Source organism: Typopeltis vanoorti, chromosome 6, assembly GCF_054136105.1.
Source record: "Typopeltis vanoorti isolate ZY-2024b chromosome 6, IOZ_Tvanoo_1.0, whole genome shotgun sequence".
Lineage (NCBI taxonomy): Eukaryota > Metazoa > Arthropoda > Arachnida > Uropygi > Thelyphonidae > Typopeltis > Typopeltis vanoorti.
This window is the reverse complement of record NC_143554.1, coordinates 130,245,958-130,272,809: the sequence shown is the minus strand read 5'-3', so window position 1 is coordinate 130,272,809 and position 26,852 is coordinate 130,245,958. Positions and strand designations below refer to the sequence as shown.

General features: G+C 35.2%; 1 protein-coding gene across 2 annotated transcripts; it reads left to right on the top strand.

The window, feature by feature from the left end:
• Positions 1–287: 287 nt before the first annotated feature.
• On the top strand, positions 288–26,852 carry LOC150105941 (uncharacterized). Of its 2 annotated transcripts, none has more exons than XM_090393710.1 (5): positions 288–749; positions 17,479–17,623; positions 18,110–18,262; positions 22,368–22,510; positions 26,547–26,852. In XM_090393710.1, exons 1-5 carry the CDS (start codon positions 720–722, stop codon positions 26,700–26,702), a joined length of 627 nt encoding a protein of 208 aa, XP_090249836.1. In that variant the 5' UTR covers positions 288–719; the 3' UTR covers positions 26,703–26,852. The 2 variants fall into 2 exon arrangements, with proteins under 2 accessions (XP_090249836.1, XP_090249835.1); XM_090393709.1 differs by having other exon boundaries at positions 17,474–17,623.

Sequence of the window (26,852 nt, the reverse complement as noted above, 5' to 3'; positions counted from 1 at the left end):
CTTGATATCGTTAACATCTCATCACGACTTCATAATTATTTCCCCGAGTTTTAAGCCATATCTTGGCAAGGTGCCCGCAAGGGCTTTCACTTTCTAAACCTTTCAACGTCTCCGTCGGAGCTCTTTCAACTTCGCATTTCCATTGGCAGCAGTAAAGTAGCTATACACAAGAGCGCCCAGTCGCTATACGCTCTCCAAGACTGGGCGAGAAGCGCACGCGCGTTTCAATGAAACTTACATGTGCTCGAGAAAGGAACGCGTTTTTCAAGTGGTTGGATGAGGTTTATGTGAAATCTGCAACAATTGAGAAAGATTTTTTTTTTTTTTTTTCCCTTCTGCTTTTCGTTGATGACGTCGAAACACTACAAAAGTAAGCAGTTTTTGCATTGGACAAATAGAACTACAGCGTGCGGCCTTGGTATTGAATATTATTCGATAAGGACTGTTACAGAGTGGTTACTTTGGCAAAAAATATCCTGAAGAGCACCTATGAAAAGGGCTTTACCAATATTTCTACTACTGGACACAAACCATTCCCATGTAATCAGTTTGATGATCGTTGGCGGTGCCCAAGGACGAACGCAACTGAAAGATGCGTATCTTTCTAGCAATATTTCTAGGTGTTCAGTGTTGCATTCTTGTAACTGAAGTTATCACATTGTCCACCACTTACTGGACTTCCTGGGATCTTCGTTTTAATTTTACCGAGACACTTAGGGATGCGTCGTGGAGAAGACCTCATTCTGACGGTAGGTTACGGTAATGGGAGAGAGAGAGAGAGAGAGAGAGAGAGAGAGAGAGAGAGAGAGAGAGAGAGAGAGAGAGAGAGAGAGAGTATTAATAATTTAATTAGCTGATGGTTCACATTATTGAAAGCACTATTAATTCTATTGATATATTACCATTTATGCAGTGTTCTTCTTGAATATAGAAGGTGGTTAATTAATTTAATTTTGGATTATCATTTAATGAAATTATAATTAGCTCCTAATGGTCGGAGAATATAAGTGAAATAATGTTTTGCATTGCTTTTGAATTGTACCTCTATACGTCTACAACAGTGCCACATATCTGTTTATAAGAGAGTTTAGTTGATCACATATTTGAAATTCAAAACGGTTTCCAAGTTTTTGAACTCTTGACTTTTAAGTTCACTTTGGCTCATTCTCATTATTAGAGCATGACATATAAAGATGCTTTTTCGGTTCGTATTTGTACTCTCCAATAGTACTTATGGTTGATCTCGTAAAATTCTCTAAACATTGCATGTGATTAACTTCTCTTGCGGGACCATCCGATAATCTGCAGTCGAGTTTCAAGACTAAGTTCCTCTTTGAGGATTCTTGAAAGGAAGAAATATTAACTCGACGATTCAATGCAGTATAAAATGTGAAATGCTTATGTCATGCAGTAAATATTCATGCTTAGATGTGAATAAAGATATATCTATTGTTCTCATACATATTAATATAAATGAATGCAATATACGTACTTAGCATATAACTAACATATATTAAAGACTAATAGATAAATAACATATATTAATAGACATACACAAAGTATAAAACTAACAGAGTTTGAGCAAAAAAAAAAAAGTACTTCGAATTACTTGAGAAATCTAGTACTTTAAGCATACTTAGCTGACGAGATAACTGGAGAGATGGACTAGCTTTCAGGAGAACTTCTGACAGCTAGTCCTTTTTACCTGAAGTACTTTTGGAAACCAGTACTTTGTAGAAGTATTGGTTTCCATAAAGTACTTGAAAAATGCATTTTTCAAGTACTTTGTTTATGAACAGTATACAGAGAGCCAAAGCGCAGCAGCGAAATACCAACCTTGAGTAGTATTGTTAGTATTCTTATACGACAAAGAAGTTACCATGCACGAGCCGCAGATAGAAATGAATACATTTAATATCGCTTTTTAAACCCATTATCGCTTTTTAATAGAGTACAATGTAAAATATAACTAGTAGATGATGCATGAACACATCCGATTATTGTTTCATTGTTGTCGGTTCATTCCTTTCAGGAATAATAAGAAGTTTAATGATGGCCAACTTCACCTCCTGGAAACTTACTGTTTAATCAATGGCTACGTGGTTGGACTCTGTTGGTTTTCGATTCCCTTATGATTCTGTTAACTATTTTTTTAACAAGTATCGAGGAAAAGTCGAGATTTACTGAAGTTATTTTTCTTGATATCTGTAGGGCATATTGTTATATATGCCATTGAGGTCTTAGGAAATTAAAATTACTGTACTATGACTTCTCCTTCTCCACCATCCTTTCTGATATGGTGCCCAATTCTTCCCCTGTAATATTCGACATTTCACATCTTTCGACACTTTAGGGTCTCAGATCTCCTCCTTACCTAATTCAATCAGTGACTTCTCATCGTATTAACAGTTTTGTTGACCACAGCGCATATCATTCCTCTTCATCTGTTGAACCTTGTAGCACTTAAACAATCAGCATACTGCAAATTCGCAGTCGGTGTTTTAAAAGTCGATCCCCGTATCACCCCTATTTCAGCTAAATTGCAATTCCAGATGGAGGATGGGGGTATCTATTTTTTTTTCATAAGAGTGATTCATCTTTCATTACTCTATAATAACATTTAAATTCTCAGACGTGATCAGGTTGTAATGTTTCTTGTAGCCTGCATAGCAGCAGCAGCAATGGTATACGACATTTCTGTTGAAAGGAAAGGTATTTGATCACCAGTACTAAGCATACTCAACGCCATACATCAGATGTTTACAAACCATTTTCTTTTAAGGAGTAGGGGAATGCTAGAAAATAAAATTTAAAAATGTGTAAATTAGTGTTCTTAATTTTCTCAATTGTCAATTGGTTTAAAAGACCTAGATTCGAATCCCATCAACTACGTCTAGTCCGAATTTAGATGATAGCAGGGATTTTTCCTCCAAACCGACAACAAAGTAGTCAGCTGTTGAGCACACGATAGAGACACTCACCAAATGATCATAAGGTTAAATTCTGAAGAACTCAATCGAACTATTAACATAGTGAAGAATATCAAAGATGCCCACAATCTTATATACATTAACTACAAAACTGGTAAATTAAACATTACACCCGGAAGTGCTTGAAATTATTCTGGTCCGCCTTAGAACCGAAAGTTGTAGATATTTTAGTGAATGAAAGACGTCTTTGTTAATTGCAGTTTCAATACACCAAACGTCTGCTCATTTATATCCACATTGCGGATATAAATGCTCGGAAAAAAAAAAAAAAAAAAGAAAGAGTGACGGCTGCCACGCATTGAAATATTGCTGTTCCCGGACCTCGGTAACCGACAGCTTTAGCTCTGAGGCCTAAGGGATGGGCTAATAGCCTACATTATTCGTTTGGGAGTTATTCTATCGGTCTGTTGGTGGGGCGAAGTTTTTTGTACACCCCAAAGCACTCTTCTCACGTCTGCCAAGTAATCGTTCGCATTCCAGGAGAAGCTGGCCATTAGATCGCTTTTCTTTTATTCATTTTCAGCGGGGAGCTAGTGAAATGGTGACACTCAAGATGAATGCTTTCCTTAATTATCGTTGTATGTTATCTGTTAAAGTAATCTCATGTCGATGATCAACGTTTGAACGTTCTCTTCGAGGCGTCCCATTTAATGATGTATGGTATTTTCCTCTCTCTCTCTCTCTCTCTCTCTCACCTTCGCAAGATTGCACAAACCAGTTCGTTCATAGCCACGATTTAAATGTTCTTCTGATGGGTGGGGGAAATTTGCTGGAGAAGTTGGATGCCAGAGGATTTCAAAGCATAGATTTGCTTTAAGATATCGGGAACAGAGAACAGTTTGCGTCTCCGGGTAGTAAAACTACTTCTTCCTATATAGAAGAGAAGAAGAAGAAGAAGGACAGAGAGAGAGAGAGAGAGAGAGAGAGAGAGAGAGAGAGAGAGAGAGAGAGAGAGAGAAATCATATTTAAAGTGGATTCCTTCTATTGGATTATTTTTAGTGGGTGGGGGATTTTTGACTTCTCTTCTCTTTCAAGGTGTTGCTGACTCCACCATGTCACAACACAATCATTACATTTCTTTTTTAAGAAAAAAAAATATACCAATACATAATTATCCTTAAGATTTCAAGATACTTTTATTCTTTTTTTTTTTAAATCTTTGATGTTTGCATGCAAATAATATTCATATACTTTGCAATCACATGCTACAATCAATCACTGGATCCGTTCGTATTCAGTTATTTAATTAACGATTTTCAAATATGTTAGAATGCTATTATTTAATCTGAAAGATTCGTTTTTTTAATGCATTGACTTGTTCACGACAACATTGTTTTATATGGATACTCTATTCTTCTCTAATTATCAAATGTCGTATTTAACTTAATCTTCTTCCTCAGAAATAATACAGAAATAAAGTGGGGGTAAAATAATATAAGTCGTGAAAACCATATTTTTTTCTAGCGAGATTGCTATACATTTTTCCTACCATATCAAAATATCAAAATATAGTTAAAAAATGAAGAACACAACAATCATAACATATATATCCATACATATATATAGAGGCGTTCTTTACTGCAAGAAGTTTCATTTAATTTGAGGATTTAATTAACTTAATTGAACCCCATGTTCAAAATACATCACACGATAATATAACTAAAATATTGCATAACGGTCTCATTAAAAACTCTTTCTTATTAATAATGAAAAAAAGGTATTTTCAGCAAAAAAGCTAACATCTATTCATTAAATTCCGAGAAAAATATCAATCCTCTCTCTCTCTCTCTCAAAGAAATTTGTGCATAATTACATAACTTCTAATGTGAATACGAAGAAGCAAATAAAAGAAAATATAGCTTCTGAACTTTAATATGACCATAGGCGATGTAATGATGAATAAATAAATAAACAAATAGCCTTTTTAAAGCATAAATTCCCCTTACCTTCCTTTCTAAATGAATATAATAATAATAATAATAATAATAATAATAATAATAATAATAATAATAATAATAATAATAATCAGCAAAAAAAAAGAAAAAAGAAAATAATCATAGAGACAAAGAGAAAGTTTTTACCGCTCCCTTAATTCATTAAGAAAGCAAAGGAAGCTATACTTAGATGAAGTGCTAAAAGTCAAATTTATTATCCCCCGTTTTTTAATAAACGAAAAAAAAAACATTCATGGAAGATCTGAAGATATATAGACCTGTTTTTCTACTGCATCAAGTATTATAAATTCATAACAGTTTTGCATTGCTTGCGGCAAAAATGCTTTCATGATTAGAGTGGCGAACGACCGAAATGTATTACCCTGAAGGTGCTGTCAGCGCATAGATAAAAATCGTGATGAAAATAAACTATAGGATTTTTTAAAGGCATTTCGAGACTACTATTACTTATCATTCTCTCTCTCTACACACACACACACACACACACACACACACACACACACACACACACACACTTCTAATTAACGTTCTGTGAATGGAATGCGGTACGCGAATTTGCGAATTTGCCTGCAATTTTATTGTTAAAAACAATTAGAACATTAATTTAACGTCATAGCAGTACTGTCGTTGAATAGAAATATATAATATCTGTATTCCGTTGCATGCATTTTTTAAAATTAAATAGCTACCTGATTTTTAACATTTCTAGGTCAGTTGTACGTGTTTCTTATTTACAAATGATAAAGATATATTTAATATTCATATAAATATAAATAAATAAACTTATATATATAAATGATTAATAATAGTAGCAGATAAATTAAACATACTTTGTATCTACTTATTTACTATCTGTCAGCTGTCATTATCGGCTGTCAACAGTTGTAACTTAGTAACGGGTGTTAGAAATAGCGCCCTCTGGCTCAAGTAATAATAATTACATAAATTTCTTTAAAATACACTTGGTCGTCGACTTACGACCGTTTTGGCTGACAGGTCGTAAGTCGATCTGATTGTATGTCGGCCATATATTTATTAACAGTATTCTTTAACCTTTCTAATCTTTTTATCATCTTTATAATATATTTTTATAATCTTTTAAATTTATAATTATATATATTGTACATAATGTGAAAAATAATACTGTACATACTGTACTGTAAAAACAAAAATACAATCTAAAATTAATGTAAAAATTAATACAAATGAAATTTACAAAATCAATTTTTAATCTTTGCTTGTGCTGGGTTGTGGATCGTCAGGGTCATGTTCTTGGGTTGAGTAGGAGATGTTCTCTTGATGAGGAACATGCTGAGCTTTGTTTGAACATTAGGGTCGATTGCTTCGAAACTGGAGAGAGCTTCATTCAGTTGCAAAACAAGAATCTGATAAACTCTTTGCAGTGAATTTCTTTTCAGGCTCCTCTTCTTCTTTCTCTTCTTCCTCTCTCGCTTTTTCTTCTGACACTCTCTGTGCTTCCAATTCAATCAACTCTTCATCCGAAAGTTCTTTTATTTCACAATCTAGCAACTCCTCTACGTCTTCTATTTCACATTCTAATTTAAGATTTTTTGCAAGTTTAACTATTTTTTCTGTAATCACTTCCAGTTCCTCTCCTTTTTCAAATCCTTCAAATGTATTCGCATAACATTTTAGAAACTTTTTCCAAATTCCCGACATACAATTCTTTGTTACACATTCCCATGCGGTCGAAATATTCTTGATACACTGAAGAATAGTGTACTACTTCCAAAAGTCTCGCAAAGATAAATCAGCATCAGAATCTATCGCTTCGATGGCTTATGCGAATGCCGTTTGAGGTAGTGAGCCTTGAATGCTGAAATAGCACCCTGATCCATGGGAGCGGTTGTGTTAGATGGCATAAAAGCCATTTTAACATCATGTTGACGGTCGTCCAGATGAGGAGGGTGGCCAGGGGCATTGTCCATAATCAATAAAATCTTGAAAGGGATATCTCTCTCCGCACAATATTCACGAGCATGGGGAATAAAGCAGTTCATGAACCAGTCTTCAAACAGTGTTTGAGTCATCCAAGCTTTAGGGTTTGAACAGTAGTAAACGGGCAGTGTGTGCTTGTTGATGTGCTTAAATGCACGAGGGTTTTCTGAACGATAAATGAGAAAAGGCTTCAGCTTAAAATCCGCGGCATTTCCACCAAGCAACAAAGTCAACCGATCCTTAAAAGCTTTGAATCCTTTTTTATTCTTGGTGCATGCACGTACGATTAGGTATGCGTTTCCATTGCAAGCCGGTTTCATCTACGTTAAATATTGGTAGATAACCTTCTTCTTTGATTAAAGAGTCGAAACTATCAACGAATTTTTGGGCTTCATCTTCATCTGCACTTCCTGCTTCTTCTTTGACACCATATTGCACAAAGCAAATCTTTTTTAAATCGCTTAAACCATCCAGTACCTGAAAATCTTCTGCGTAATCGTCTCCGGCGCGTGATTTTAAACTCTGAAGCAGACTTGTGGCCTTCGCTTGCACTGTGCAAAGGCTCATGGGTGAATTTTTCTGATTTAAATCTTCCCTCCACATAAACAACAATTTCTCCATTTCATGGACGGGTCCCTGTCGTTGTTTGGTTAAAATTATAGACTTCATAGGTGCGGAACCTTTCACAGCTTCCGGAATTCTTTCTTTGTCCTTAAGTATCGTCGATACCGTGGAAAGCGATAACTTCAAGTCACGTGCTATAGTATTCACTTTCTTTCCGCCTTCATACTTCTGGATAACTTTCATTTTACACTCTAAATCAATAGTTTTCCTTGACTTCTTAGCTGGCGTATCTGTAGATGATGGCATCTTCCTTTTACTAGACATTTTATGGGTAGTATTTCAGTAGAATTTTAATTAATACGCCATACGCAACAGATGCTTGAAAGCAACTGAGTGTATGTGAGAGATAGTTATCGTACGCGGGTTATCGTACGATAACTATCCCATAGTTATCGTACGCACAGCTGCCTAATTTATTATTAATTTATTCATTAATTTATTATTATTATTTTTTGTGGTCGTAAGTGCGGACGGTCGTAAGTCGCATGGGTCGTAAGTCGACGACCAGGTGTACTACTACTACTAATCAAAATAATTTTATGAAATAGCAGACGAATCAAGCAGGCATCTCTATTCATGACGTATGAACGCCAGATGTTCTCCCAGATGCTTTCATAGGACAGTGTGGCCATTGTAAAAGCCAAATTCTTTAGCCGTCATTAAGATTCCAAATACGTATAAGTGTATGAGGGCTTAAATGCCGGTGTTAAAACTCATTATGTATATTTAAGGGAAATAATTCAGGTTTATGCACAAATCCGGTGTGTAATGCAGATAGTGGATTCGTTTTGTGCTGTGCAGGGCAAAGTAGCCTCCGGCGACTAATAATAATAATAATAATAATAATAATAATATATTTGGTGCTTGCTAGTTGCAGAATGGTTATAATAATTTTAGGATAAGGTGGGTAGTGTTAGGCCTAAATATATATTTTTGTGTGTAAAGTGCGTATGTTCTGGTGGCCGGTTTGTGAGATGAAACTCGAGTTTCCGGGAGTAGCCAACTCATCTTCAATTGAAAAACTCTGATAAAGATTCGTCGCAGTTTATATGATTTTACTATTCTTTATAGCAAACTCATAGACATATATATTTACAGGAAGAACTGTTTGAAGTGCCAACTTCTTAACTTTTTTTCTTTTTCTCTCTCTCTCTACTGTTGGTTACGAACTACAGTTGTCATATGACCCTCGAGATAGTCGCATCCGAAAATAGCCTCCATGTGAAAAAACAGTTGCTGGGCATGGATTAACGACATTCCGGGATCTTTCAGTACCGGCTTTGAGCTGACGAATTACAGAATGAAGTCGTGAGTACTTCTGACACGTTGGCATCCCGCTGTTCTGCGAAGAAACGAAGAACCTACCGTTAGAAATTTGAACTTTTACATACAAGACGTCAAAGTGTTCGCGCTGACAGTTCCGGAAATAAGCGCACTAGAGTCAAACAGGATTAACACGAATTCCAACGCCCTGACTGTTTTCTTAAGCTAACCGCATTGCTGGCATGTACGTCGACATAAGCGCTTCCTCCCGATAACACAGTTGTCATTTACTTTTAGCTTCTATATTTTGTCAACAGTCACGAGAATGTGGATTTTTTTATTTTTATTTTTTAAACGAACTACACCGTTTTTACTTTCCAAAGCGTGGAAAAGATTGTAAACAAACACAAAAAGATGCATTGATATGCCTTATGCAGTGACGTCATTTGTTGTCATAGCAACTAAATGTTGATCGCTTTTAGCTGTACTGTCGGCAGTTTATTGACTTCATGAGTTTATTTATTCAAACCATAATAATGCGTTATACATAATTCTGTACCATTTTGAATTATTTGGCTTAATTTTAAGGCTATAAAAATGGTCATATAGAAACCATAATTCGGATAACTTGACATATTTTAGAAGAGATCTTAAATAACAGATTTCGTTGAATTTCTTCAGAGTTATTACTTTATTGAAGCTCGAATCCCTTTCTCAAATTTGACCAAAATCGAACTAGTTAAAACTAAAACCGAGATGGCCTACCACGTTTCCATTTTTTAATGACATCATCATCATTAATCTGAGATTCTTCTGCATTTACACAAACAAACTGATGACTGTTCTTCAGCTACTAATTGGAGGACCAGTTCAAACAACCTGGAGGACATGAAGTGGCCTACAGTCCCCCCCCCCATATGAGAAGCCATGCCAAATCACGTTCCCATTTTCAGTATTATACACATACCGGTCGCTGAATTAGAAACTTTTTTTTTTCCAATTTTTTCCACCACCGGGATATTTCACCTTTTGAGAAACCAGTCAACTCTGCTGTTTTCAAAATGGTGGCTCCAGCCAGTGGGCACTCACAATAAGTCCTTATCGAACTCTGAAAGATCCTTTGTTTTTCCCATTGTGATCAACACTTGGCGATTACTGATTTGCAGCATTCTTAAACAGTTGCCTAGAACACATGGTGACGCACATAACAATTTTTTAAATGTAAATGACAGCCACGAAAGTTCGGAAACCTATTGTACATTTAGTAGCTTGACTGGATTATGGATCAGATAAACTGGGAACGTAGCTCAACATACCAAATACACTCAATGGACAAAACATTAGAGATAGGGGTGATGGGAAGTTGACACTGGCATTCCCCGCCAGTGAAACGTACCCAAATCGATCGCAGAACGGTAAATAAGCAAACATCGGGGCTTCCCAACATATCGCAATCGACGAACTTGGCAAAATGTGGCGATCTTAGCGACTTGGATTGTGGACGCATTATCGGCTGAAGATATATGGGTCATTCTATCGCCCAAGTGGTAAGAACCCTAGATTTCTCGAGGGCAACCGTATCAAGGGTCCATCGCGAGTATACATCAACGGGCGTACCAGCTTCCAGCGAGCAAGTAGTGCCCGACCACATGCCAAGGCTCGTACAGGGTCACGGTGGCACCAATCACATCCAGTTTCAATGTCAGAGGCCCAAGCAACGTCAGCGAGAGAACGATACGGCGTAGCCTGCATGCCATGGGCTGCGGGAGCCGATGGTCTAATCGTGTACCACCGTTAACCTCTGGTTATCGGTCATTGCGCCTCGCCTGGTGTCGGGACAATCACAACTGGACCAGATTCGTGTAGTCTGATGAATCTCGTTATCAGTTATACCGAGCTGACAGGAGGGTGAGGGTGTGGCAGCGACAGAATGAAGCCATGGCCCTGTCATGCCAGGTCAGCTCTGTGCAAGGAGTAGTGGCTCTGTGATGGTTTTTAGAAGCCTTCTTTTACTTTATCTCGATATCTGCTTGTTAATGCTCTGTTTTAAATCAATTGCTACTTGGCTACATGAAGGTATCGAGGTTTATTGATCACTACACTCCTCAGTATGGATATTTAAAATGCTCTCTTTTTAAAAAAAAAAAAAAAGTTTAAAACTACAGAAATTTGAATTAGCCGAATAACACGCAAATCAAATTAAAATTTTCTATTTTATATATTAAATAATTTTTATATTATAAAAATTATATACATTATATTTTGAATCATGAAAAATAGTTTATTTTTTATTCATTTAAAATGGGTGAACAAATAAACAAACTTATCTCCTTTACATTTAAAGAGCCTTTAATTTTTACTTTTTATGAAAAATGAATGGCTTTATAAGTACACCTTTCAGTTTTTGAAATTATGTTCCATTTCAATTGAAGATAAGGAGTTGTTTGTTTCTGAGATGTTTAATGTATGACGATAGAGGGCGCTGTTGAAACCAAAAGATTCCTGTGTGTTTTTTCTACTTTTGCTCTCTCTCTCTCTTGCCTGATGAAAGTGGAGTTTATTTATTTCTATTACTTATAAAACATGATTTAGTACGTTATATACATACAAGGCTCGACAAATACGCTCGACCATTCGCCCGTGGCGAGTAGCTGCAGACTGAATTAAATAGGTTTCTATATATATATATACATGTATATATATATATATTATTATTTTTTTTTTTAATTTTAATAAACACAGAACATGCGCGTGATATAAAGGGCTATTGTAGTAACTAAAATTAATGTAACAAATAAAATTTCGAGAAAAAATCTATGTTCTTTTAACTGATTTTTACTATTTTGTAAAGCAGAGCTTTTCAAAATAGTAACAGTTTTTAAGATATTAACAACTTCCATAGGACAAACATCCACAGAGTCCGCCGATCTATTACGGAATGTTTACTCTGCCTGCAACATATATGTCTTGTTGAATCTTAACTCATTCAAACTCTTAGCATCCGCAATATCCACTCTCCGCGTAACGACAACAATAACAGCGATAATAATAAAAACTTCATAATCATTTATTCACCACTTTCTTGCACAACTTCTTGTCCTTTTCTCTTATTCCACCCCTTGGAAATTTTTTCTAGCATCTGTACGCTAAATACCACTCAACAGCTTAAACGTCGCAATCACATCGCCCTTTCGTTTTCTACCTGGCAAACGCCGCAGGTCACATCGCTTCGATCTATTTTCATAGCTAACATGCCGCATTCCTGATATTACTTTTGCCAACCTGCTCTTCATCGTCTCTAGAGTTTCTTTATATCCACAGTAGTCCAGCCGTTTTATCTCTGCTGGTTAATGCCTTTCCTAGTATTGCAGCAAGCCTTTGAGTTGTATTCACAACCTTTGCAACATTCCGTTGAATTTCAAATTTCGATCCACCATGACCCTAATATCCCGTACATCCTCCAGTCTACTTCCACACGTCGGATGCAGTCTCTCATCTGCAGACTCAAAAGTTAAATCCTTACATTCTGCGACATTAAACTAGTATCCTCCTATGTTTAATATCCCCCCCCCCCCAACTTGGCGTCATCCGAAAACAGCTGAATATCTTCCTGTATGAAACTCGGGTTTTTCGTCCCGCAAACTCAAGAAAATCGACCGACCGTGGAACCCACATTATTTCAGACAGTAGCATAACCTGTTAGGGTTAGGTACCAAGAGATGGCAACACTTGTTTACCGGTCTCTTCATCGGTGGCCGCCTATAATTAGTGACAGACATTTGCTACCGGTGGAGATTGAACTGCCCACTCAGTCTCCAAAAGCTAGATATGGTATAAGGCCTCGCCTACTCCCTATAAGGGAATAAAAGGAGTTTTCAGCTGATTTGTTTATTTACTTTTTATTTATATTTTCTTTGGAGAGTTTAGTAGTTATAGAATTTCGTATATTAAGAATTAAAATTTCAAAATTTAACACTAGAAGGTCAAACTCGGAGACAGATTTGCTACGCTTTTTAAAGAAATTCATTCTGCGTACAACCTCATCAAGTTGACAGTTAAATGAGAAGCAAACTACCTTCCTTTCCCAATACACAACAAGTATCCATAATGCAACGATTCGGTTTTTCAGTCTACCTGAAGAGACCAATGTCTCAGGATGAAAAGCCAAACGGCTATATTTTCTGGCGAAGTTAAATTAAGGGGATAAAAATCCCTTATTATTTTTTAGCCAGTATGCGAAACTCTAAGATCGAAACTCGTAGATTTCATCTACGCGTTTCGATCTTAGAGTTTTCGATATCGGCATGAAACTCGTAGATCGTAGTTTTCGATCTTAGAGTTTCGCATACTGGCTGTAAAATAATAAGGGATTTTTATCCCCTTAATTTAGACCAATGTCTCGTCATTATTAGTCATAGAAGGAGTGGGGGAGGGGGCTGCGAATGTCAAGAATCTGGTGTTCCTAGTTTACTCCCTCAGCTCGATATTCACATTTTTTTCAAATAATTTCTTTTTAACTTTTTTTTTTTTTTTTGTAGCTCGTTTTTGTGTTTTGTATTTTTACAACCTTATGGTACGCTGACACTAATACGACAATACTGTATTTAGTTTAGCAGAAATTCTAACGGCAATATAAATGGATGCGATGTTGACAAGACCACACGGCTTTCTGGACTGTCAGTAAGAATACAAAAGCATCAAAACTTTACTTGGTTATTTTTAGATGGAGAGGTTGTGACTTGTGACACGTTTTCTTGAGTTATTCCTGAAAAGCAAAGGTATGAACTTGTGAATATACCCTAAGAATTACATGAAGATTTAAAAAAAAATGTGGAAAGGTAGTTTGCGACAGAAAATTCATCGTTTATATTTATTCTTAGTCTATCATCGAATAATGGATGATCTCATTTATTATGAATTTATTTATATATCAATTATAAATTTTTGTAGCATAATATATTGTTTAAATAATAACTTTAGTGAAACTTATTATTTTAGCATTTGCTATATAACAGTATTTCCAAATATTTTGGAAATAAAATATGGTTTTTCATCGCATTTTCTGAGCAATCGCAACACTCACGAAGTGTTACGATTGCTCAGAATCACGTTCTAATCAGTAGATGTCAGGATGGTGAAAGTTCAATCAGTAAGCTTAGTGTGTTCATGGTACACAAAATTGGAGGCCACCGGCCTGTTTATACCTACACAAATTTAATGTTACTCACTACCTAAAATCCAATATATCAGGAACTTTTTTCTAATTCTTTCTTTTGTAGCTGGTTCTTCCTGACTTAGTCAATATTTGGTAGAGGTAAGTATTTATTTTTATTTATTTTTATTGGGAATAAACTCGGGTTTTTAACCGCTTAATTCAGAAAACTTGACCGTAGTCAAGATTAGAAACACAAGGTGGCAGCAGTTGCTTATGCATCTTTCGTCCAAAGTTGCGGTGGCTAGGAATAAAGTGAACTTTTCGAAATGAAAACAGACAGAAGCAACAACCAGTTTCCAAAAGCAGGACTACAGGTGTCTGCAGGGGCGCGCCAGTAGTGTCTGGCGCCTGTGTGCAAACCTTTAGTTGGCGCCCCTATACCCCCCCCCCCCCAATAAAAAAAAAAAGAAAACACTTTATAAAAACGTTATTTTTAATATTTCATGCCAATAAAGTGAGTATTTCATTTTGAATTTTATCTCCTAAATAGGAGGGAATATTTTTAAAGTCAGGATCATTAGCTACACGTCGCGTGTCCCGATATAAAAGGATCAAACTTTGCTAACATCTCAATGCATTTTAAAAAATTGCCATTGTTGCGATCGTAAAGTTTATTACTTTTACTACAAAGAGCTAGATTTTGTTTGCCTAAAAACTACAAAAATTATTCTTATAACCTCATACCAACGTTTCCTTTCATTATCTAAAACGGTTTGTTGCAAATGAATACAAGTTTTAATTTTTAAAGATGTAATTAATCTGTCCATTTTTTGTAATTGTTCAAATGATTTAAATTTTTCTCATGGCGATTCAGGTACATTGCAAGCTGTTGCCTATATTCTGCTGCAATCAACAGAATATAGAATAAAGTTAAAAACTGCAGCAGATTTTCTTATATATGTTCAGAGCAAATGCGAGCGTGAACAAGATTAAACAAATTCAAACGCGCGTCATCCTGTAAACAGTAAACTCACACAAGTTCAAGTTTTTACTTGTTTAAGCTAAACTACTTGTTAGAACTAGGATCAGAATAAAATGAGATCTTAAGGAATAATAACAAATAAGTGATTATAAATAATTTGTTTACGACAAATCTATAATATATAATTAAAATTTAAACAAAAATGTAATTTATTTTGATATAAATTAATGAATAATATTTTTTTAAAAGTATTTCCTCCTCGCCTGAAATCTTTGGCGCCTTTACTATCTTGGCACCTGTGTGCGTCGCACACATTGCACATATTACCGGCGTGCCCCTGAGTGTCTGCGACAACTGGTTTGCTTCTATCAGTGTTTCTTAAGCTTTGTTCCACGGAACCCATTCGCTGAAGATTTTTCCAGGAACTACATATAATATGAAAAATACTATATTGCAAAATTATGTTTGTAGGAGACAGCCTCTATCGTTGCTAGTGTCGTGACGTTCTATTTTCATGTTATGTTCTAAATCCGCCATCTTGGTTCAAGTCACTCTTATCAATATAACAACTAATTGCAAATTGATCACCGATCCAAAAGTAGGGAAATTTATAATTATACTGCGCCACCCTATTTTTTTAGATTAGTCTATATAAAATAGTAGGATCAATTCTTAATTAAGTTAGCAGTCTCTTCATTTATTTAGGCCGAATTATTTACTATTCCACTTGGGGTTCCTGCAAGATTCGAATATTTATGAACGGTGCAATAAAAGGGATTCAGGCAAACACAATATTTAGATTAACAAAATAAAACATTTAATATATGATATATATAACAAATACAAGAATTCTGCTTTAAAATGAAACAATACAATCAACTTAATACATCTTGCTAAGTCGCTCATGCCAATTCAATGTTCTAAACTTTCACATACAATTCACAGCTTCAAAATCATAAGCTTTCTTAACTCAAGTTAATAAAATGAAACTTCCTATTTAATCAGTCTCCACATATTCATCAGCTGTACTTAATGTTTAAATTCACAGGAAGCACTAATCAAGGTAGACAATATTCCAAGCAATCTTATTTCGGACTTTGAACTTCGAAGATATGTTAATGTTAGAATAAACAGACAAATATGACTACTCTTACCAGATACAATCTTCAATACATCAATTAATTGTGAGCACACTTATGAATTAACTTATTCACGTTAGCGGAACACATTAATAAAAATTCTCCAACGATTTGACTGAACTACTGTTAGTTGCGCTTCACTACTCAAAAAAAAAAACACATCAATAAGGCACTGATATCTTTCCTTGTTTACTTTTCTCAAACTAGTTAATTTCAATATGATTCTTCTCAGGGCAACATAGAATTAAGACGTAATCCTAGATTAACTGGAACTAATCAGAATTTTTCATTGAATGTCCAGTTCTTTATTTATCCGGATACGGCATTAATTTTCCTATACAACACAGCTGACTTCACTTGCAGCTAAGTATGTGATTCACTATGTTTTGGCTCACTTCTAAGCACCATTCTCATGAATTTCTGCCCTAGAGAACTTATAATTTTCTTCCACTTCCTTTGCTTGTATCCTACCTTCCTTCCCGCTCCGCAAAAACTTCCTCTCTTCTCTCTAATTAAAATTCTTCTATTATTTTTCTTCTCCTTTCAGTCCGAAGGTCACGCTCTATTCGACTCGTGCTTGTTTATTTCATGCGTCTCCATGACAACAAATGAACGCAAACATTTCGTTAATGTAATACAATGCTCTATTACTACATGAGTGATTACATAACGTTAAATTTTCACAAATAAGAATAAACAGAATATTTGAGCTACTTAATCAGCTTTTTCATTACATATAAAATTAATTATAATAATACTTTTCGTTACATCTTATATATTTTAGTTATTATAAATTCTGCATATATTATTGCTTAATAAATTAATAGTAGGTTAAGTTTAGAATAAATATTTAAATAGTAATCCTAACTTAAGGAATAATAAATAATTTTTATACAAATCATGATTAATACATAATAAGCAACGTTAAATGTGAATGAAAAAAAAATAAATTACACAACGTAGTTTCATTCACAATTTAACACTAGGCAGCAAGATACTGAAGGCGTCTCCACTGGTCCAGCTCCCCCAGATGAAACTTTTAGCTTTTAATCACTATATCGTTATATTTAATAAATGTGATTTTTCCAGAATTCAAGCCAGGTGAATAGTGAAGTGCATAACTGATCCCAGTTCCACAATTTATGATTTATTCCAGAATAAATCTATACAAATTGGAATTAATAAAAATGCACGTGTATAAAATTGTCTTACCTACCTTTGGGATCAAAACAATCACCTTTATTAAATGAGTGGCGTTTAAAGGTAAGAAGAACCAAAACATAAATTAGTCTACGAACTTTATGAGGATAATTTCAAAACCAGAATGAATGTCTGTATTGATTGCAAATTATTTTGCTTTCTTTAAAAGTCATCTGAAACTTTTACTTTGCTTTTATTTTTAAAGGTCAGGTGGTATCTCAAGGTCATGCAGGACTATGGTCCAGGTGTAACAAGGTGTATGGAGTCGGACGACAAGCTAACAACACGCACTTGAGTATGGACAAATGTCTTTCAAACTTCGACAATAGTCTTGGAGAGTTGGAGAAATACAGTTGTAAGTAAAACAAATTCTGGACAACAGAATATAGTGCTGTGTTTTGTTATTTACTTTTTTTTTTCTACCGAAATTGTTTTAGAGATCCATATTAATCTGTTTTTCTGATAAATAAAGCTACTAAAAGCTTTTTATCTCATAAAAGTCGAATCCCATAATAGTATTAATTCAAATTATTCCGAAACCTTGACATGCTATTATGAAAACCTGCTATTATTTTGCAAGTTTCGGAAAACTTGCTACTGTTAGATGAAATAATGGATTACATTTGTTTTTATTAACTTCTGTATTGTATTTAATAAACCAGTAAATTATTTTCTTAATATATAACCAACGAATAAGTCTAAACGAGCATTTGTAAAGTACATATTTCCATAATTACTATTTTTAATAAAATATTAATGACATTAAAATATTAATAGTCAGAAAGTCATGGTTTGATTTGTTTTACATATAAAAAACCCTTACTTATTTTAAATATTTCAGATGGCAAGATATGCAAAACGGCAACGGCTGGTCTGTGCGTTACAGAAACTGCTATAACCATTTTCCTGCTCGGTGTTGTCATGTCAACCAATCTTTGTAAAAATGCTCCACGAGTATTCGCTATACTGGGCTTACCACTACTCATTCTACAAGGTACTATTATGTTAATTTCCTTAAAAATACTTAGTTATATACATTGCCTATCCAGAAAATCACAAGCCACCTTATCATGGTACATTCGCGGTATATTCGCGGTACATCTACAGGAGGTAGGCACGCCATTGATAGTGCCGCATTCTCAGATTATCCTTGGGTTGCTCTGAAATAATTAATTTTGCAAAGGGATACATTTAAATTGAAATAATGTTTTGCAGGACAATGTGTACCCTTATTAGGACAGTGGTTCTTAATATTTTCGAAGTAACGGAACACTTTTGATTATGAGAAAAATTTGGGGAACACCAAAAGCATTGACGGTCATAAAACTAACAATAAAAATATGCATTGAGTTGCCTTTTATAAAAATGGAACTTTATTTTAATGCGATACTAGAACTTGTCGGCTTTGGCAGATTTCAGAAATATCAGGTCTAACACGTGATATAGCTACCCTCATCTAAATCTTTCACGCTTTTTAGTTTACATTGTTTAATATTGAGAAACCGAACTCACGCAAATATGATGTTGAAAACTGTAACAAAATTTTAAATGCCCTTGTAGAGAGAGCTGGGTGTTCGGCTTGGACGAAAATCCAAAATTCCTCAAGAGTTATTTCAGAGAATTTTATTTTTAGAGTACGATCGGTTGACAAGGTAACGAATTGTTCTTCTTCTTGTAACAAAAATTCACAACTCGATGAATTAACTCTGCCAAATTCGTATTCAGCCATAATTGTGTGTATTTAAGGAAGGAAAGTAACTTGAAATCTTTTCTTCCAATATTGTTAAATGTTCTGTTATAACGGAAATAATTCCCTCGTTATTTTTATTATGAAGCGAAGGAAACATATCCACTGTATTTTTTTCTGATATTCGGTTTTCCCAAAGAGATACTTTTTACTGAAACACTGACAATTGTTCCGTGTGTATCAAAATATTTTCATTTTGTCCTTGGATACTTGTATTAACTCTATTTAAGTAATGAAAAACATCGGCTAAATATGGCATTTTAGCACACCAAATATCATTTTGAAGACATCTGTACCTTACAAAAGAATCTGTATCTTTATTTTGAAAAAAGACCAATAATTCATTCTAAGTTCTAAAATTGGGAATAGCAGTTTATTTATTTACCCCTGGATAACCATCTTATTTCAATGTGAAAAAGCAAAGCTTGGCTTCCATAGATATGGAAAGTTTTTTTTTTTTTTAAAAAACGGCGTGCTTTTAATGGTCTTGACTTGATGTAATTTAAATGGTTCTACTTTTCAACTTGGTCTACTACAGGTTTTAATATTGCCGGTAATGTTTTAGAAACTAGGGATTCTCCGTGCAAAAAGCAGTGCATAAATATTGTATAATATTAGGGTTTCAATTTTGCAGGAACCATTGCGCTATTGGATAGTTTTTCTCCGCACTTGGGAATAGAACATTCTTCCTCACTGGTCCATGTAAAACCGAAACTTAAATATTCGTCCGAATATTGCTATTAATTTTCTTATTTTACTATCTATAATGCTGTCTTCTGTATGAGACATATTTGCAGCAAAGTTATTACTATTACTTCCAGTTGTACTTGCCCCATCATTAATATTTGCATTATAATCACGTTTTCGTTTAATAATAAATATTTATCCATTGTGTACGACTACTACGATGTTAGACAACCCACAAACCAAATACACATTAAAAATTGACTGTGCGATATTACACAACACACAAACCAAACACACATCACTGAATGCCTGTAAAGGAGACGTTCCTTCCCCCCCCTCCTGCAAACACATGACTGATAAACAATATTCTATTGGTTTAGAAGTCAACGCGCATAGCAGTCTTCAGTTGTTAAGATCAGAGTAGCCAATTACACTCAGAACTATATCACGTGACATCTTCCACCGGCAGAACACCAGTTAAGAACCACTGCTCTAGCAAGTATGTATCATTGAATTAAGGGGATAAAAATCCCTTATTATTTTACAGCCAGTATGCGAAACTACGATCTAAGAGTTTCATGCCGAAGAACTATCGGCGAATCCAAGCGTAAGTGACCACCTGGTAGTACAACACCAAGGCAACTCGAAGCAAAGGTGGAGCAAGATCCCTCACTATCCTTGAATATTTTCTCATAATGTAAAACACAGCTCCTAGGGGATGTAATACTGCCTTACATTATAAGGAGAGGTCACTACCCAGACCTGTTTCAACGTTTTTTGAGGTCTCATCAGTGAGTAGGTAGACCTGGATGATATCAAAGTCCTTATAGTCCTTATAAGGACTGGCTTAAAGGGGCGAAGCAAGAATGCTTTTCATCTTCCCCGTTATCTGTAGAGGACAGTGTAGGGATAAGGTGTTATTGAGCTATGAACGCTCTGATCATGGCAGGAGGGTAACAGCAATAGCCGCGCCTCAGTTAGAACTTCACTGGCTACAGCATTGCCATCCATTACCTTCCCAGGGTATTGGATTAAATTAATCAATCACCGCATCTCACGGTCGATTGATCACATCAACCTAAACTGATATCAAAGTTCTTAAAGTTCTTAAAAGAACTGGGCGATGGACTGAGTCCTTGACTCTTTATCCCGTCATCTGAATGAAGTAAATCTGTGTGGATGGATTGTTGTTGAGCTAAAAAGCTCTAGTCATGGCTGGGTAACGGCAATAGCGAGCCTCAGTTAAAACTTCATTGGCTACAGCATTGCCATTTGTTACCCTGGAAGTCCTAAAAAGGACTAGATAAATACTAACTATCTTGTTTTTTAAATTCTGATATCAAAGTTTAAGTGAAAAGAACTTACATACATTCACTATACGAATGCCAGAAAGGTGTGCCAATATATTATAACTAAGATAAAAAGCCAAACGGCTATTTTTTTCTGGCGAAGTTAATTAAATTAAGGGGATAAAAATCCCTTATTATTTTATAGCCAGTATGCGAAACTCTGAGATCGAAAACTACGATCTAAGAGTTTCATGCCGAAGAACTATCGGCGAATCCAAGCGTAAGTAAACACCTAGTAGTTTGGCTTTTTATCTTAGTTATAATATATGGGCACACCTTTCTGGCATTCGTATAGTGAAGGTATGTAAGTTCTTTTCACTTAAACTTTGATATCATCCAGGTCTAACTACTCACTGATGAGACCTCAAAAAAGGTTGAAACCGGTCTGGGTAGTGTAATGTAATTAATAAATCTCCTAGGAGCCGTGTTTTACATTATGAGAAAATATCAAGGATAGTGAGGGATCTTGCTCCACCTTTGCTTCGAGTTGCCTTGGTGTTGTACTACCATGTGTTCACTTACACTTGGATTCGCCGATAGTTCTTCGGCATGAAAGTCTTAGATCGTAGTTTTTGATCTCAGAGTTTCGCATACTGGCTGTAAAATAATAAGGGATTTTTATCCCCTTAATTTAATTAACTTCGTCAGAAAAAATAGCCGTTTGGCTTTTTATCTAAGTATGTATCATGTCTGAAATAGTGCAACTTAATATTTAATAGTTGCTGTACGACTAAAATATATAATAATAATAGGGAAATTTTATTGGTCGTTACTTTTACACTAGATAAAATTATATTAGATTATAACTAGTTTCGCAAATAGACGTTGCGAAACTAGTCCCCAGTGTAAACACTGATAAAATTCGCCTGTTATTATTATAGTGCGACTTCTACAGTCGTTTAACTGCAGGGTAAAAACCTGAGTTTCAGAAAATAATACTTGTATGTGCCTTGAAATATTTGATTCACTAATAGCATAGAACTCACCATAGGCAATGGCTGAACGGTGGAGCCTTGCTACTTACCGATCTTCAAAAAAATTAAGATTCATGGATCAATGCGTACCCAATTTCGGGAATAAATGTCTTTAAAGAATTTATATTTTATGATTTTTATGAAATTATATTAGAAGTAAGTTCTCAGAACATCTTCAGTTGTACCAGCATGCTATGTCTGCTGAAAATTTAGTTTATATAAGAACTATACAGCACTTCAAGTAATTGAAAATTCAAGATGCAATGAAGTGTCATGAATACCTCCTGAATTAAACTGAAAGGGGATTTCACGCTAACAACAGCGTTTTATTTTTAATTTCAGGAGTAATCTCGACTATCATTCCTATCCTTTATATTTCTGGCAACATGGCAGAACTTGTAGAACAACTCACGGTCGCCTATGGCCTTATTCTAGTGGTAAAGATAGATGTTTGGTATGTACATGACTGGACTTACTGGCTTCAGGTAAGTTTATATAATTAGAATTACATTAATGATTGTTCCAAGTTATTAAAAAAATAAGTATTAATACTGAAATAATGTAAGATTGCAAAGCCAAAAAAGCTACCACTCTATTACAAGTTAAGTATAGTAACAGGAAATGGTAAAACAAGTTGAAAGATCAGTTGTAGTGTTTTATGTCATGCCAATTACCGTGGACGATTTTTCCAGGCAGCAATTCATTCGTTGCACTGTGCGTGAGAAGTACGTTGCAAAGGAAAAAATATTAGTGGAAAGAAAGAGAGAGAGAGACCTCTGAGTGTTCGCTTTCGAAACGAAGCATTTCGAAAGCGAGTGTCAAGAATGTGGGGAGAGTTAGAATTATATCAGTGAAAAGTTGAACAATAAAAGGTGAGAAAATGTGTGTGAGAATCCACTAAGTTGTTGAAAGTAAAGTAATGCAGTGGAAGTAAGTGAAGATGAATGTGGTATGAGTATTAGCATGAACCAGTACAAGATGAGGAGAATGACAAGAGGGTAATGAGAGAGCCCACTTATGCAAAGTACTTTATAGAGCAAAGCATGATATGCAACGGTCAGAGAAAATCCTACTGAATGGTATGGCAGCAAAGAGGGGAGAGCTATCCAACTTTTGGAGACTAAGGGGGAGAGTCCAATTTCCACCAGTAGCAACTCAGAGAAAGCTATGTAAGACTATCACTAATTCTAAATGCCATGCAATGAGAAGAGGCAGACAAGTGTCTTCATCTCACAGTTCCTCTTTCCAACTATATCATTGTTTGAAATAATGTGGGTTCTTAGGGCGATTTTCTTGAGTTTATGCGACAAAACCCAAGTTTTTGAGGAAAAAACTTCCTTGTCTGTGCCATCGATTGACTAACTCGGGGAACTGGTCATAGAAAGGATTAGAAAAAGTTTCTCTAGTCACTAACTAGATTCGAAGGCAGAATCGCTTTCATAAATTTAGTTTAATCCTTTATCCAAGTGTAAGCAAACAATGTTTGCGCCTGAAATATATTCAATTCAGGACTAAGGCAACTCATGGTAAAGGTGGACCAAGCTCTCATCACTCCTTGTCTTGGTATCTCCCATATTGCAAAGCACATCTAATTGAGGACATATATAATGCTATGCATTAAGGGAAGGCCACTACCCAGACCGGTTTCTACTTTTATTGAGGTTTCGTTATTGGGAGCCAGACCCAGAGGTGATGATACGAAGGTCGAAGCAATGGAGAAGTCATATTTACCTATACGAGTTGCCAAAAGGTGTCTCACCTTATTATTAAATTACTCTGGATTTAAAAAAAGATGTTGGAAAATTTTTTCCACTTAGTTAGACTATAAGACCAAGAGTTGCCTCAGTCCTGAAGATACTTCAGGCACAAATTTGTTTGCTTACACTTGGATGAAGGATTAAAGTAAATTTATTATAGTATAGTATTACAAACAGCCATGGCACCCACCTCAATAAGACGTAGGACCTGCTTTCACTGCACTGACTGCAGCAATCCTATGATGCATACTTTCCACAATCATACGATAACAATCAATGGAAATATTGACCATTCTTCCTGTAGGCATGTAATGAGGTCCTGAACTGTTGTGGAGTAGACGTCCCTTGGCTAAACTGACGCTCCAGTTCACCACACAGAAGTTCAATAGGGTCGAGATCAGGGCTCTGTGGAGGCCATACAAGTGTTCTCATGCATTGTATTGCTGAAGAAACAACGGCCAGTTATGTAAAAACGTCACAAAGTAGGAAGCATTGCATTATCCAGAATGTTCAGATATCTCTAGGAGTTCAATGCTCGTTTCACTACAGAGTTCTAAGGACAAACCAGGACAAAAGCATCACACTTCCACCTCCGAATTTCATAGTTGAGGTTACGCACTCTGGTAAGAGACGTTCACAAGGCATTCGCCACACCTATACCCGTTCGTGTGCTCAGTAGAAGGTGTCATATAATTCATAGCTCCGTTACACAACTTTCCAAGCTTCCATATTCCACTGTACACGCTCTTTGCCCCATTGAAGACGACGCTGCATGTTGGTTTGGGTAATGTAGGGCTTGCAAGTTGCAGTCCTATCCTACCATGGAAACCTATGTTGTGAGTCTTGGTTTGAATGTTTTTGTGCAGATTCGTGTTCCAGCTGATGTCCGGAATTCTGCTTTCAACGTGTCAGCCCACGAATAGAGGTTTTTACATATTATCCTTTCTATCACCCTATGGTCACGTTCCGCGAGGGTTGTGGGTAGCACTTGCAGTTGACTTCCTGCAGTTCAATCTTAGTATGGTTTCTTTGACTGTTGACCTGAAACATGCCATCCTATCATAACGTTTCTATCAAACTCTGTCAGTTCCCTTCTTGCAGCCATTTCTCCAGACACAGTTGCAATGATGTGGGATCATCATATTCCTCCAATTTATATCAGCTACAAATACGGGATTTAAAATCCAAGTTTTTGATTCTAGTTCGACTAGCAGGCCTTCACATAGTATTTCTTTCCTATTTTATTTGTACACTTTTCTACACGAAGATCTAATAAACTGGCATGTTTAACAGTAATTTCATAACGCTATGAAAGCAAATGGTATTTGCTTTCATAGCGTTAGCGCACCTGGAGAGAACGAGAGAGAGAGAGAGAGAGACCATTTTTATTTTTATTACTTCGATTCTAGTCGCGACTAAGGGTTTTCTAAAGCTTTCTTCAAACGGTTGCCGAATTAGTTAATATATGGCATGGACAAATGGCTTTTAGTCCTGGAAAGTCAGGGTTTTAATCTCGTTAACTCAAGAAACAGACTGCAGAACATACTATTTCAGATAATATATAGTGTTAGGATTAGTGATGACGAGCTATCGACAGTTTCTGTCGAACTCTCCTTCCCGGATGCCAAAAATCACTTTTGTTGGGCCAGCTATTCTAAGGTTGGCTAGGGATAGAGACTAGCTGCTCATTAGTCTTCAAAAGTTAGTTAGGGCTAAATGGTCGCGTTTATCCCTTTGGGGATAAGCGAGACCATTTAGTTTGATTTATTTTACTTATTTCTAAATTTTAATTCGCCATTTTTCTAGCCACAATACCTATATTTTCTTAAAATTAAAATTACATTAATTCATTGCTTCGTATCCCACTGATGAAGGCCATTCCACATATCTCAAGGCTACTTATATTTGCTTTCTCTCTCTCTCTCACTCTCTCTCTCTCTCTTCAGCCAAGCTCACAAAATTCCTGCTTTCAATCTCATATAATTCCTGAATTAATTAACTTAAAAAAATTTCGATTAAGCATTCTTTATTAATCTAATCAGAAAAAAGCATTCAATTACCAGACAGAATACAGTGATAATTGCTCTAGCCATAACTACCAGTATTTAAAATAACACATAAATTCAACATTCACACCGAACTCTTTGGAATGCCAGTGCATTCAACATACTAGCTTCCCTCTGAAATGGAGACGAACGCTAGCATGTTGTATTTGCTAATGTACTTCCATTTGTTCATATTCAATTTTAAATCCTACTTTTGACCCGCTCATCTTATTTAAGATAGTCTTAGTCAATCGTTCAAATATATCTTTCAATAAAATAGTGAAATTGATTATATTATTATCAGTTTCATGTACTATCTAAATCATAGAGGAAAGCCAAAAAAAAAAAAAAAATATATATATATATATATATATATATATATATATATATATATATATATATATATATATATATATATATATATATATATTTTTTTTTTTTTGAAATGATATATGTATATATATATATATCATTTCAAAAATTGTTGTACAAACAAATAAACATCGTCAACGTGGCGCTCCCTCTTGAAAGAATTAAAAGGCTAATTAATTAATTAACCGGCCAATAATCAATATTCTTATTAATATTATATTAGAAAATATAATAATAATAAAATATGCATTATGCATTATATGACACATTTATTTTATTCCTGTGTATCATATGCTTAATTATAATCAGATTATTTATTTATTTATTTTATTTTTTTTTTTTAATAGGCCAGCGTAGCTTATTTATGGATCTCATCGGTATGCCTATTTATATTGAATACTTGGTCTCATTGTGGTGAGGTGGTGCCACCCATTAACAGGGCAACTAGACAGGATGAACAAGGCGATACACCGGAACTGGAAACTCTACAGCGGGTGAAATGATGCTGTCTGGTTTAAAATAACCGTACGCAATATTATGAACAAAATATCATGGATACAGTATTTGTCATTATGTAACTGTCGTAGAATGTGTTTTATATATTTCTTTTTTTATTTAAATCCCAAATAAAGTCATTAGAGAATATTTATAAA

What these genes read in the sequence shown, in the direction of transcription:
- LOC150105941 (XM_090393709.1), top strand. Translation starts at nt 593, where the DNA reads ATGCGTATCTTTCTAGCAATATTTCTAGGTGTTCAGTGTTGCATTCTT. An exon ending in GAGAAGACCTCATTCTGACG is followed by an intron (nt 750 to 17,473) that starts GTAGGTTACGGT and finishes TTATTTTTAAAG; the next exon opens with GTCAGGTGGTATCTCAAGGT. An exon ending in ACCACTACTCATTCTACAAG is followed by an intron (nt 18,263 to 22,367) that starts GTACTATTATGT and finishes TTTTAATTTCAG; the next exon opens with GAGTAATCTCGACTATCATT.